The following is a 13,040-nucleotide window of genomic DNA, read 5'->3' on the forward strand; positions in this document are numbered from 1 at the left end:
AGTGGAGCTGTTTTATTTTCCACAACATTCCTTTAACGTATATTCATTTCTCTGTGTCCAGCATGGCCTGTGACCTGTTGTCCTCTCACCTCTCGTTCATTGCTTTTGTTTTTGATGATGACGGCCCTCAGCTATAATTACAGCAAGACTTCTTGGTTGTGGGTCAAAGGAGGTGACAGGTTGAAACTCGGGTGGGACAGTTTTGTCAAACAAAACGTGGAAGAATTTCAGCACCATCTCGTTTTCTCATTTGCCAGCAAAACAGGAAGCTCCTCCACGACCTGCACTACAGAGAATTGACAGGAAATGAACATTTCTACACGCACAAGTGGGGATACAGCTATCTTTTCAGAAATATTCTCTATTCTGTTCTATTGTTGTGATTCGTTGGTGCACTGCTGTGACCTCTTGTTGGTATTGTTGGAGCCAATACGTATATCAGAAATCCCATCTAAAACTTCTTCCTACACTGTTCTCCTCATCTGAAAAGGTGTTTGTTTGTGGACGTGGTCCAGTGATGCAAAGAATTCAGATGTATTTGTTTTCAGTATCTCAGTTACATTACATTACATTACATTACAGTCATCTAGCAGACGCTTTTATCCAAAGCGACTTACAGTAAGTGTATTCAACATAGGTATTCAAGAGAACTACTAGTCACCAGAAGTCAGAAGTGCATCTCCTTTTTTAAACGAGCATCTAAGAGCATAAACCAGAGCCAAAGTACAGTGTAGAAACAAACCAATACGAATACAAGTGCAACAAACTAATATGAATACAATAAGCGCTCCTTTTTTATTTCACAGTCTTAGCATCACATAGGGTAACATAGTATAGCGTATCTGGATAGGTGAGTGAAACAGAAAGGCATGTGACACAAAAACACATGATAACAAGTCATTTTGTTGGGGTACTTTTCTCCAGCAATAAGAACTCTATTGCCTGTGACCGTGTTGTTATGCTTGAGATACATCACATGTCGCCCCAATCAATCAAATAAGAGTATCAACCGTATTACGCTGACTAATCATGTTGATTTGGAGTTTTATATATTTGCAGATAAGTTGAAAACAAACAGCATATAAATTATGCTTATTCTTCGCCTCTAAGTGTAGTATAAAAAAACACATAATGGCAAATGCATATAAAGGTTATGGCCTTAATTACAAAACAAAATTGTAAAACAGAGGTTTAAGTATTTTTTAGATGTGTTTAAGGCCAACCACAGCACGTGAACTTTATTTACAGCTTTGTTTGAGTTTAAATGATTTTATTAATCTCTGTGCGGTGCCTAAAATGACTGATTCATAAATCTGAATTCGTCTTTTTCCTAATGATACTATCTTTCCATCTTGTCACGGTTATGATTGTTGTGTGTTTGCAAAGCAGAACAATCAACTGCTTCTCACCACAGGATTCATGTTCCCATCGGTATCTACCTGTTCTCCTGTGTGTCTGGGTCTATTGCATTCTTGTGATCTCCAAAGTTTCGGTTCGTTAAACACACACAGGAGGGATAGAATTACCTTGTGACACGCCATCCTTCCTGAAGTCTCTGTGGTGTGGTCGTTTATGTACATGTTGTTCCCCAGTGATTGCACAACATGATGCTGCTGAGAGGAGCTGATTCCAGATAGTTGATAACAAACTGGGGGCTCCTCTCCGAGCCAGTGGTCTGGATTTGAAACGTGTAGGTGAGGAAAGGAAAGGGGAGGAGGATGTGAGGACTTCCTCAAACTGTTTGCAGTTTCGCCCTGCAGGACGCGGTGGTCTTCACTGGTAGAAATGGAGAAGCTGCTGTTCTGCATTTCATCTGACAAGAAATGGCTCAGTGTTTAACTGAACTGGCAGGGTGAGGTATAATGTGACACCACAGCCCAGTGAGCTCAGTGTTGTTTTGAAACAAAGCGAATAAATGACAGTTTGCTAAATTACTTCATGAAATATAACAAAAGATGCACTGTATGATAATGTATCTTCTTTGTCATAAAAAAATTCTTTCATTCGGAGAATTTTCTGTTTTCAGTGAGGCTTCTGCAAAGAGCAGAAACAATGCTTTATTCGGAGTCATACAGACATATGAAGCCTTTGTCTGGGACACCCACTGTGTCCGTCACTTCTGTTTGATCACAACCTAAAAGAGAGAACGGGAGAGGTGTTTTCTCTTCCTCTTCCTCTGCTTTGAAAGAGAAGCAGGAGGAGAAAGGCAAGCCTCTTGCTTGGTAAAGTACGTGTCAGACGGAGAAGGTTGACATTCAACGGCCGTTTTTATATTCTTTAAAAAACGGTCATGTTTATAGGGTGTCTAAAAGCACAAACAGCAGATTTCATTTAACCGGTTCATGCGTCCAAGCTTTTATTTTTGCATTAGCAGTATCACATCCAGATGATTTCACCATTACACTGCCATACAATTAAAACATGTAGATTAAAAAAAATTATACATTAGACATAAAAAACTAAATCACAGTTTATTTCATAAAGACACCAAAGATTTGAGAAAATCAAGTTTTGTCATATCTGTATCTGTTAAAACCACAATATCCCACAAACAAACAAAACAAAATAACCCCAACACAAGCCCAATTTTTGATTTTGACATCATAGATTTATAAATTTAAAAGTTAAGCAAAATTGCATATTTCAGTCAATATTGCAAAATTATTTGTAAAAAAAATACTTTCAAAAAATAATCATACTTATCCACTCATAAATGCACATTAACCCTCTGTCAGTGACTATTAATCAGTGTATAATATGTTCTGTACATGCGTTACGCTTCACAGCTTTGTATTTCAGTCGCTTCACTGTTAATAACCATGATATGTTCATCTTTCTTTTTTGGTTCTAAGCTACTAAACCACATAATCTAGTTTCAGTTAGACACAGACACACTTTACTTCACTTTCCTGTCAAAAAAAAAAAAACAGTCTTCCCTAAAACCTGCATCTTCTTCTCACTCTTTGTCGAACTGTTACTACTCTTCTTCATTCCGTGGACCCGTAACTCCTAATTAATTCACATATGCGCGAGCGATTCATTATTCCACCTGTCTCTGATCTACTCTGGTTCCTGTCTGCTTGCTGCGTCACAAAAGCCGTCCACCTGCTGTTTGCTTTGCTCTGGCTCGTCTCGCTCTTGGTGATCTACTTCTAGTTCTGCCATCTCGGATGTCTCTTCTGACTGTAAGGGGTGCGCCTGGTCACCTCTGGGATCTCCAGAGTGTCCCTCTGCTGCTGCCTCCCTCTTTTCCTCTAAACTCTGCTGACACATTTCTTTCTGCTTCTCTTCCGGCCTTAGCTCAGCCGGAGACACCTGCCCTCTCTCCTCCAGCTCAGCCATGTACTGGTCCTCGCCTGCTGGCTCATGTTGGTCCACCTCGGGGCTGTACTGGCTCCTTCTGTACAAACTCTCCTCATCCTCCTCCTGACACGAGCTTCCAGGGACGCTCTCGCCATCCGACTGGGAGAGACGGAGGCCGGGCAGGCCCGGGGGCTTCTGGGAAAGGTCAAACGGTTCCTCTTGGCTGAAGCGGGTGAGGAGGCCCATGGGAGTGGACATGCAGAATCGCCCTCTTCGCCTAAACACTGAAGTCAGAGAAATGATTGATTACATCGAGCAACTTTTGCGGCAAAAAAAGAGAATCAATAATCCATCTACAGCATGTGTATCCTTACATCTTTCATCCAGCCCCCTGTCCATGACGCCGTGTTTGACCTTCATGTGTCTGGTGAGGTTTCCCTTCAGCGTGAACTTGCTCGGGCAGTAAAGGCATTTGAAGGGTTTGCTGTCTGAATGGAGATGCATGTGGCCCATTAGATTGTGCATCCTGTTGAACTGCTTACCACAAAGCTGAGAGACAAAGGGAGAAAAGTATGTGGAGCCATATAAGCAACTTCAAATTTTTACATGGCTCACGTAAAATTCAGCTGATCACTGCAGCAGCTTCCTGTGTTCTCCGCTGGTAATAGCATTTTTTCCCGTTTCCAGTCTTTATGCTAAGCGAAGCTAATTATCTGCTGGTTCAAGCTACACATTTACCATACAGACGTGAGAGTTGTATAAATTCATCTAACTACCGCCCAGAAAGCGTTTCCAGACTTGCCCTTTTCAAAGTGTGTTATCGTAACACATTATTACGTATTGATGATTGGTTGTGGTGCGGCTAATTTTGACTACTTTATATACCATTTTAGTCAATGAGAAATGATCATATTAAGGCTCATTATATGTTTTGTATAACAAACTTATATCTGTATATAAAGTAGTATAAAGTAACTAGTAACTCTGGCTGGCGGATAAATGTAGCTGAGTGAATAAAAATTAATTTTTTTCCTTCTGAAATGCAGTAGAGTAGAAATAAAAAGTAGCACAAAATGGTAATGCACAAGTGAAGCACAAGCAAAATAGCATGCAAACACAGTACTTGATTACTTTCCTCCACTGCCTGTCGTAAACACTATTCGGGGAAATAAAAACAATAGGCCAACACCATCCACCTATTGTTTTTCTTTCTCTGTCAAATGTCCTGTGTTAGATTTGCACAGACTGAGCTACGCAATCATGAATGAATGTGCAGGCAGTCAGATATACAAAGACACACACCCTTTCTCCCTCCTCCTATCCTTGTTTTCCTCCTTTCCTCTTTGTATTCCCTGTCTCTCTCTCACTCCCTGACACACACACACACACACGCACAAGAAAAACAGAAAGAGAGAGGAAGCAACATCGAGACAGGGCCAGGAGGAGAACAGGGAAGGGCAAGTCCTGCGCTGTCCTTCCTCTGCATTCTTTTTTATTAGGGTGGTCCTTTCCTTCAGGAGGAGAGAGGGACTGTAAACTGTCCAAGAGGACCGTGAGAAAACAGGAAGCTCCCTCCAGCAGCAGAGAAAGCAAGATGAAATCTATTTGAGGGCCCTGTTCTCCGGGGAGGCTGGGGGGCCATTGTTAGAGAGGCACTTTGTGCGGCAATATCCTTCCTATGGACAAGGAGGCTCCTCCTGCCAAAAGCCTCTCCGCTATCTGGTCATCGTCTCAGTCCAGACTCTCCAGAAAAGTGGAGAAATCCTTAAATAGCAGTTACCACTGAATATTAAAGGTGCTTGGCTGTGATTATCAATGAATACACATTGGTTAATTATGTTTCCAATAAAGGTAGCACCTGGAGTCTCAATGCCGATATCCTAACCCCTCACAGCATTAAATATTAAAGGAGTAGCATGTTGTGAAATACACTTATTTGCTTTCTTGCCGAGAGTGAGATGAAAAAAATAAATAGCATTATTATGTCAGACGCTTAACATCAAGCTAAATATTTTCACACATTAAGATTAACCACATTAAGATTAACCAGCAGAAAGACTGGAAACAAGGGGAAAGAGCTAGCCTGGCTCTGTCCAAAGGTAACAATATCTGCCACATAACCCCCGTAACACCACAAGTATTAAGTTTACAGTTGGATTTTTGTATGAATTTAACGAATTGAGGTGCTAATAGGTGTGTTTTGTTGCCTTTGGAAGGAGCTAAGCTAGGTGATTACCCCTGTTTCTAGTATCTATGCTAAGCTAAGCTAACTATGTGTGCTAACTATTCCTTTCCTCGGTGAGTGAAAGAGGAATTGAAGGCCAAAACAAGACGCAAAGAGCCAACCAAAACCAACCTTGCATTTATAGGGCTTGATGTCCGAGTGGACGATCATGTGAGCCTTCAGAGTCTGTTTTTGGACAAAACTCTTGAAGCACATCTGGCACTGATAGGCCCGTATGTTGGTGTGGATGAGGACGTGGCGCTTCATGTTTGCCAACAGGGTGAACTCACGACCACAGATGCGACACTTGTGCTCCTTCACCCCCTAAAGAACGAGAGAATGTAGAGATAGCGGCTTGAGAAATGTGGTCAACAGTCCGTCTGCTGCTTAAAATCTTAGTTTAGTTTAACCCCACTGATCTTTATTTTAACATCTTTATTCCATTTTTTTGTGGCGATCCCAAAGTTTCCAAAGATACCAAACATTTGTTTTGTGTGTGAAATGTGTATAAAATGACAACTAGACATCAGAAGTATTGGGTTTCAATAAGTAACTCAGTGTAAACATCGTACTGCTTCACATACTACAACATACTTGATATACGTCAAACAGTGTGGAATCACGTTTTTATGCACCTAATGTGGAAATAAAGATGGAAATTGGATGTGAAGGGGTTAAAAATAGCTTCAGAAGCCAGAATTTAAGGGAAAATTGTTTTGAGACAGTTGCCAAAACAACCTGTTGGGCTAACGTCGAAAATATTGGTGCCATCACTACCCAAAATGGGCACAAGGAATAATGGAAATGTCTTGATTTGACAGCAAAATTGATATCTCTGTTTGGTGCCAAAAATCCATGCGATTGCCTCCAACAGCTGTCAAAAAATGACAAAATGCTGTGTTTATATTTGTCCTCCTAATGAAACCTACTTTGTGAGTGAGCGTGTGCTGTTTCAGGTGGTGTGACTGGATGAACTCCATCCCACACTCGCTGCAGATATACGGTCTGATGTCTTTGTGTTTCATCATGTGGTTCTGAAGCTGGCTCGGGTACTGGAATGTCTTCTGGCACTCTGCACACCTGCAGGAACAACATGTAGCCTATACGGTTAACCTCTTTATTGAGACAAATACAGATCTTAACTGTTAAAGCAGTCGTTCAACATGTGTTCGCTTTCTGAAATAGATGAGAAGATCGATACCACTCTCTGTTTGTACGGCAAATATGAAGCTCCAGCTAGCAACCTGTTAGCTTAGCACAAAGACAGAAAACAAGGAGAAACAGCTAAACAAATGTCACAAAATCTGCTTACTAGCATCTCTATTATTATTATTATTATTATTATTATTATTATTATTATTATTATCTATAGTTAAAATATTAAATGTTACTTGTTTAATCCATGTAGTAATAAAAGTGTATATTTAACACATGGTTGTCTTACAGGATATCATGTGGTACATTTTGTTACCATTGGACTGAGCCAGGCGACTTAATTCACCATTTCCATATTTATGCTAAGCTAAGCTAACTAGCGGCCAGCTGTAGCTTGTACAGACATGAGTGGTGTCTACAATAGTTGGACATTTTGTTTCCAAAATGTCCAACTATTGTGTTACGAATACAACCATTATGATATTTCAGCAAAGGGAAGAACCAGTTTTGTGCTCACCTGTACAAGGTGGGGCCGCGATGGGCGGTCAGGTGCCTCTTCAGCTGGGTCAGCGTGGGGAAATCCAGCCCACACTCCACACAAACGTTCTCCTGTCCTTTGTCGTGCTTCAGCTCGTGAGCGCGAAGCTCACTGGGGTAAGCAAAGCCTCTACCGCACACACTGCAGCTGGAGGGGCGGGCAAAGTGAGTGAAAGATCAGCTTCAAAAGAGGACAGTTGAAAATAAACAAAAACAGCTGCAGTAACACATCTACCTGTATGGCTTCACATCGCTGTGCTGCATCATGTGTCTCTTCAGGTGGCTGGTCTGAGTGAAGGCCTTGTGGCACACCTGGCACTTGTGGGGCCTCATACCCTGGTGGGTGAGCAGGTGTGTGTGCAGGTGGCTCAGCTGCTTAAACAGCTTCCCACACAGGTGGCATCCATGTGGCTTGATGCCGTTGTGCCCCAGGATGTGTGTTACCAGGTTGTACTTGGAGGTGTAGGACTTCTCACACATGCGACACTTCCATCTCTTCTGGCCTCCACCCATGTCTACATAATAACTGTCATCCACGTGGACGTTGAGGCCGAGCTTTTCAGCACTGGTCGTCCCACCCCGAGGGGGTCCTTCACGGCCGCGATGCCCGGGGCGGAGGTCCTCTCTTGGGTAGAAAGAACCAGGGGAGAGGTGCATGACGGGGCTGGGCATGAAGAAAGGGTATGGGAAGAGGCTGTGGTGGAGAGGTGGGAAGTAGGGAGGGTGGAGGAGGAGAGGAGAGGGAGGCCAAACAGGGGAAGGACTGAGAGGCTCCTGTTTCACCTGCACAGGTAGATTCATACCTGGCGATCTGTGATGAAGATGCAGTGTGTTTAGCTCGATCATACTGGGGATGGGCTTAGGAGATGGGGAGGGAATGGGTCGAGGTGGGAGGGAGAAGGGGATGTGAGAGAGGTGCACCGTCTTCTTACTGCTGCTTTTGTCTGCCTCCTCGACTCCTCTGTCGGGAGATTCACCTCTTTGGCCGTCCATTTTGAGAGGAGTTCTTTTGCGTTTTTGGGATCCTTCCCTTTGGGTGTAACCCGGACCAAGAAAGAAGGCGGGGGGGCTGAACGCGCCATAGTTGTCTTTGCTTGGTGATGTGCTGGGGTATCTGGGAGGGGAGCATTTGGGGGGCTTAATGTAGAGTGGAGGTGGGCTTAGGTAGAAACTCAGCTGAGATACTTGTCTTTGCTCATCTCTGAGTAGTGGCCTTCTTGCTGGTGAGAAATTCACTCTGTCCGTTTCCATCTTCTCTCTGCATTAGAAAGAGTGCAAGAAGTGGTTACAGTGGTGGAGGAAGTATTCAGATCCTTTACTTAAGTAGACGTAGCAATACCAATGTCTAAAAGTACTCTATAGTAAATGTAGAGTAAGTAAAAGTACTCGTTCTGCAGGAAAAGAGCTCCAAGGCTGATATAGTATAATATATTACATTATTAGATTATTTACTGTTGACGCTAATGATGATCGAGCTAGTTACATTTGAATGGGTGTTGATTAGATGTTTTATAGGTCAAAAAACGACATTTTATCGTTTTTAGTTTTTTTTGCTTTGGGATATATCTTTCCTTTTTTATGTGAAATATTGGATACTTTTACCTTTGGGTCTTGTACATGTATTTAAAGTAAACCTCCTGATATTTTATAAGGGAAATGCCTCTTTGATCCCTTTTTCGGTCAAAAGTTAGGAATCACTGATTTAATCTTTAGCAATTGTATATTTCAAGATCATCACATGTCTTGTTATGTAAAAACTTAATCTGAAAATGAATTATAGCTTTTTGTTACATAAAAAGTACAATATAGTGGAAGGGTAAAGTATCATAAAAAAGAAGAAGTGAAGTACAAGTGCCTCAAAACAGAGTGAGGTTTCTCCAAAGATTCTGTATCTGGCTTCTTTTTCTGATATGAAACTCTGAAGGTTTCAGCGGAAGGTATGTAACTGAGCACACACACAGTCTTGTGTGGGCACCCACACCTTTCAGTGTTCAACCTGAAACCTTTCACTTCTTTTTTTCTCACAGATCTCCTCCTCTCCTGAAAGTAGGAAGTTATCTGTGAAACATTCACCTCTACCTCCCGCACACTTATCGCTTCTCCATGTCTTTTGTCTCTGTCACTGATAGCCAGGAAGAACTTCCCCTTTTCTCCTCCACTGACAATGCTATACGTGATGTTTTAATCTGTATCTCTGTGAGCAGCCTGAAGTCAGTGGTCAATTAGATAACTGATACTTTTAAAACTGTGAAATGTTTAAGATGTCATAGCTATGAATAACATCTCCACTGCAATGTGTATGTGCATACTTTAGTGTAGATGATGGCCATCTGTGAAAAGATGACGCTCGGAAGGGAACTGTCTTACTTCTGCATGACATCTGACATGTGCTTAGCAATTTATTCTCTTCCTGTAAATAGCTCAGTGCTTATCAATGAGAAACTACTGAGATCCATATCAATGCACTGAAGCATAGTTCTAGTTTACTGTCTGCTACATGTTGTATCTCTGTTGGTTGATGCAAATGCTGCAACTGCACTCTCTATACCACAATGCACACAAAATACGGATTATTTTCAATGTCGATTAATCTGCAGATTATTCAATCTCAAATAATCGTTTCATTGCTTGGTCAGAAAATACCAGTTACAATTTCTCAAAATCCAAAGAGACAACTTGTCATTAATGTCTTGTTTTGTCTGACGAAAACCTCAAAGAAATGCAAAGAAAGCTGCAGATTCTCATTTAGATGCTGAAAAATTTAATATTTAGTTTTTTTCACTTGAAAAATGCTTTAATCGATTGATCTATTACCAGGATAGTACATTTTCTGTCGATTGACTGATCACTTAATTGACTATTTCAGCTATGTATCCAGATTCACAATATGATGATGACAACAAGTGAGGATGATGAAGTTTGGGGAAATCATGCGATGAAGATCAGTGCAGAGATTACAGATAAATTGGCATTTCACATAGTTCAGTGTCACACAAAAACAAAAAAACATCTCTCTTATAACAAGGAATATCACTCCATATCAATAAATAATGGAAATACAAGTTACAGGGACACAAGTACTTGAATGTAAATTAATGATATACAGAAAACATAGAATGCAAGAAGAATGTTATTCTGCCTCTTCCAAAGATTCTGCAACACTTTCAGATGCACACTGACATTTTCAATGATTCCCTTTCAGTCTGTTTCAAATGCTCCCCTAGATATGAACCTGGTCTTTTATCCTCTTCACTTTCTCCCACTGAAGGTGAAGCGTGCAGAGACCCCGGGCTACACTTTGCCACACCGTGCATTCCAAACAATCCATTAAAAGCTGAAGCCCCTCCTCATATGCCAGCCAGTGCCATGGAAGTGTGTGTTTGTGTGAGGCTGCAGCGAAGTCTTGGTGTGTGTGTGTGTGTGTGTGTGTGTGTGTGTGTGTGTGTGGAACTCACCAGTTGAGTGTAGCAGAGTGTGTTTTCTGTGATGCTGTTTGGCTGAAGTGCTGCTGTTGTACCTGTACCTGCGTTTCTCTCCCTCCTGCTCGCACTGCAACTCTCCTGACAATGAGCCGCCCGTTCACGGATAGCATTTGAAGTGACTTAAGAAAGAGAACAGGAACAATCACTTTGTTCTCATTTTTCAGATGAGTACCTTCGGAGAGAAGGAAGGAAGGGAGGGGAGAGGAAGTCAACAAGCCTAGTGCCTTCCTGCTGAAAAATAAGGAAACACTAGATAGACATCTCCATTTCTCTATGAAATAGGGATTTTTGCACAGCTTTCGGAGGAATGGCGAGATGTGATGTTGCAGAAGAAAACAATGCAGTTTGAATGTTTAGCAGCTGTGAAGTGGAGCGATGGAAGAGGATCTCAGTCTGTCTCTTAACACAGCTTAAAGAAGTGCATGTTAGGAATGATTGATTTCACACGTAAGGATGAATTAAATCTTTCGTTTTAGATGGAATTGATTTAAAGCACTGAAAGTATTTCAGGTATTTTAGGTTGCAGCAGATACAGTTGATGGTCAGTCAGTTGTGGTGCATATTGTTTATCATAGGGGCTTTGCACAATAACGTAGAGAAAACACCACCTCCGTGAAACATTTGATGTTAAGTTCTTCTTTCTTTCTTCTCTCTATATGGTAATTTTTTGGAACCTTGTGTATGGTGTTCCTGTTATATTGTCCACCCCAGCATAAGCATGACAGATAAAAACAGTAACAGACGAAGGAAAATGAATGCATGGATAGGTTAAATGTGTCACCACAACCACTAGGAGGCAAGAGTGGCCCATTGTCTGAGTGACACATGACAACAAATAAGAAAGTAATGTCAGTCCACGTCTCAATGTCCCTCTCCCCTCTCTTGGCAGAGAAGTTGGCAAACACAGACAATGTTTTGAATTAATTTTTAATTGAGATGAGGTGGCAGTTAGTGGATCGGGAGGGAGCGGCAGTAATTGAGCTCATATCATTGAAACGGGGAAACTGTCTTTTATAGGCTGTGGCCGATCATTAGCTGTGTTAATTAGCCCATAAGACCAATTAACCTCAGACCTGGACAATGTGGGCCTCAATTCCTGTGAGGAATTAAGGACTTTACCAATAGAAAGGAATATTTGTAGGTGTGTGAGTGTGTGTGTGTGTGTGTGTGTTTGTGAGTGTGTGTGTGTGTGTGTGTGTGTGTGTGTGTGTGTGCGAGTGTGTGTGTGTGTGTGTGTGTGTGTGTGTGCGTGTGTGTGTGTGTGTGTGTTTCCTCATCATTGTTTAGGCCGAGGTGCAAAGATGAACTTCTTCTCGTGACCTTTTTTAAACCAGCTTTTTTCAACTTCCCCCATCTTAAATATTAATTTAAAGGAGACATAACACGCTCATTTCCAGGTTCATACGAGCATTTTTGGTTTCTACTGGAACACATTTATATGCTTTAACGTTCAAAAAACTCTTTATTTTTCTCATACTGTCTGTCTGAATACACCTGTATGTCTGAAACGCGCCATTTTAGCGAGTTTCAACAGAATTGCGTTGCTAGGCAACAGCTTGGGTCCATGTTTACTTCCTGTCAGCTGATGTCATTCATCTCAACCGCAACCGTAAATAAACCGGGCCACATTTAGAAGGTTTAAGTTTAAAACTGTGAAATGGTCGATATATATTATAGAGTGACATCAAAACCGTACAGAAATCCTGACGGCTCGTTTGAAGACACAGTTTCTGGAAACTGGCTTTGTGTATTTCTACATGGACTGAGCGTTTCAATGCTTTCACATCATTTATATAGCACTTAGACCTGCTTTATGATAAAAAAAGACACGTAAGTCTCACGTTTGGCAATATGGGACCTTTAATGACTTGATTTATTGAACTGATTGCTACACTTTCATCAGTGGGCCATAGGCTCAATCACCATTGTGTTACCTCCTTTGGCGATATTGTGCTTTAACAGGTATTTATTAAAACGAAAATCTTTAAGATTGCCACTTTGATTTAAAAAAAATCCTTATAATATATCTCCTTTTTAAAAAATGATAGTTGTACTACACTCGTATCCACTCGTGCTTCGAATAATTTCATCTCTCCATTCATTTCTTGACCTCTCTGACTTTCCTGTCATCTCTAACATGCACAGTCACGCACCACGAGCCCTCCTGTAATAACTCTCAATAGCAAGAAGGGATCCAGGCCACATAACTGCCTGGCCCTTTTGACCCGGGCGGCCTAGTGGTCAGCTTCATTTCCGGAGGTGATAGTAACTAAAACGGGCTCATTAAGGATCTCTAAGTGGCTTTTGGGTTTCTGTGTCACTCTCAGAAGAAGCTCTGG

At 41.5% G+C, this 13,040-nt stretch overlaps 1 protein-coding gene across 1 annotated transcript; it reads right to left on the reverse strand.

Moving 5' to 3' along the window:
• Positions 1-2,230: 2,230 nt before the first annotated feature.
• znf366 (zinc finger protein 366) lies at positions 2,231-10,789 on the reverse strand. The gene is made up of 7 exons (XM_031856126.1): positions 10,675-10,789; positions 7,455-8,477; positions 7,200-7,367; positions 6,457-6,607; positions 5,660-5,851; positions 3,678-3,852; positions 2,231-3,587 (listed from the first exon to the last, which is right to left on the reverse strand). The coding sequence occupies exons 2-7, from the start codon at positions 8,468-8,470 to the stop codon at positions 3,061-3,063; spliced, it is 2,229 nt and encodes a 742-aa protein (XP_031711986.1). The 5' UTR covers positions 8,471-8,477; positions 10,675-10,789; the 3' UTR covers positions 2,231-3,060.
• Between the last annotated feature and the right edge of the window lie 2,251 nt (positions 10,790-13,040).

The sequence above is a fragment of the Anarrhichthys ocellatus genome, unplaced genomic scaffold (assembly GCF_004355925.1).
Source record: "Anarrhichthys ocellatus isolate YVR2014 unplaced genomic scaffold, GSC_Weel_1.0 scaffold17, whole genome shotgun sequence".
Lineage (NCBI taxonomy): Eukaryota > Metazoa > Chordata > Actinopteri > Perciformes > Anarhichadidae > Anarrhichthys > Anarrhichthys ocellatus.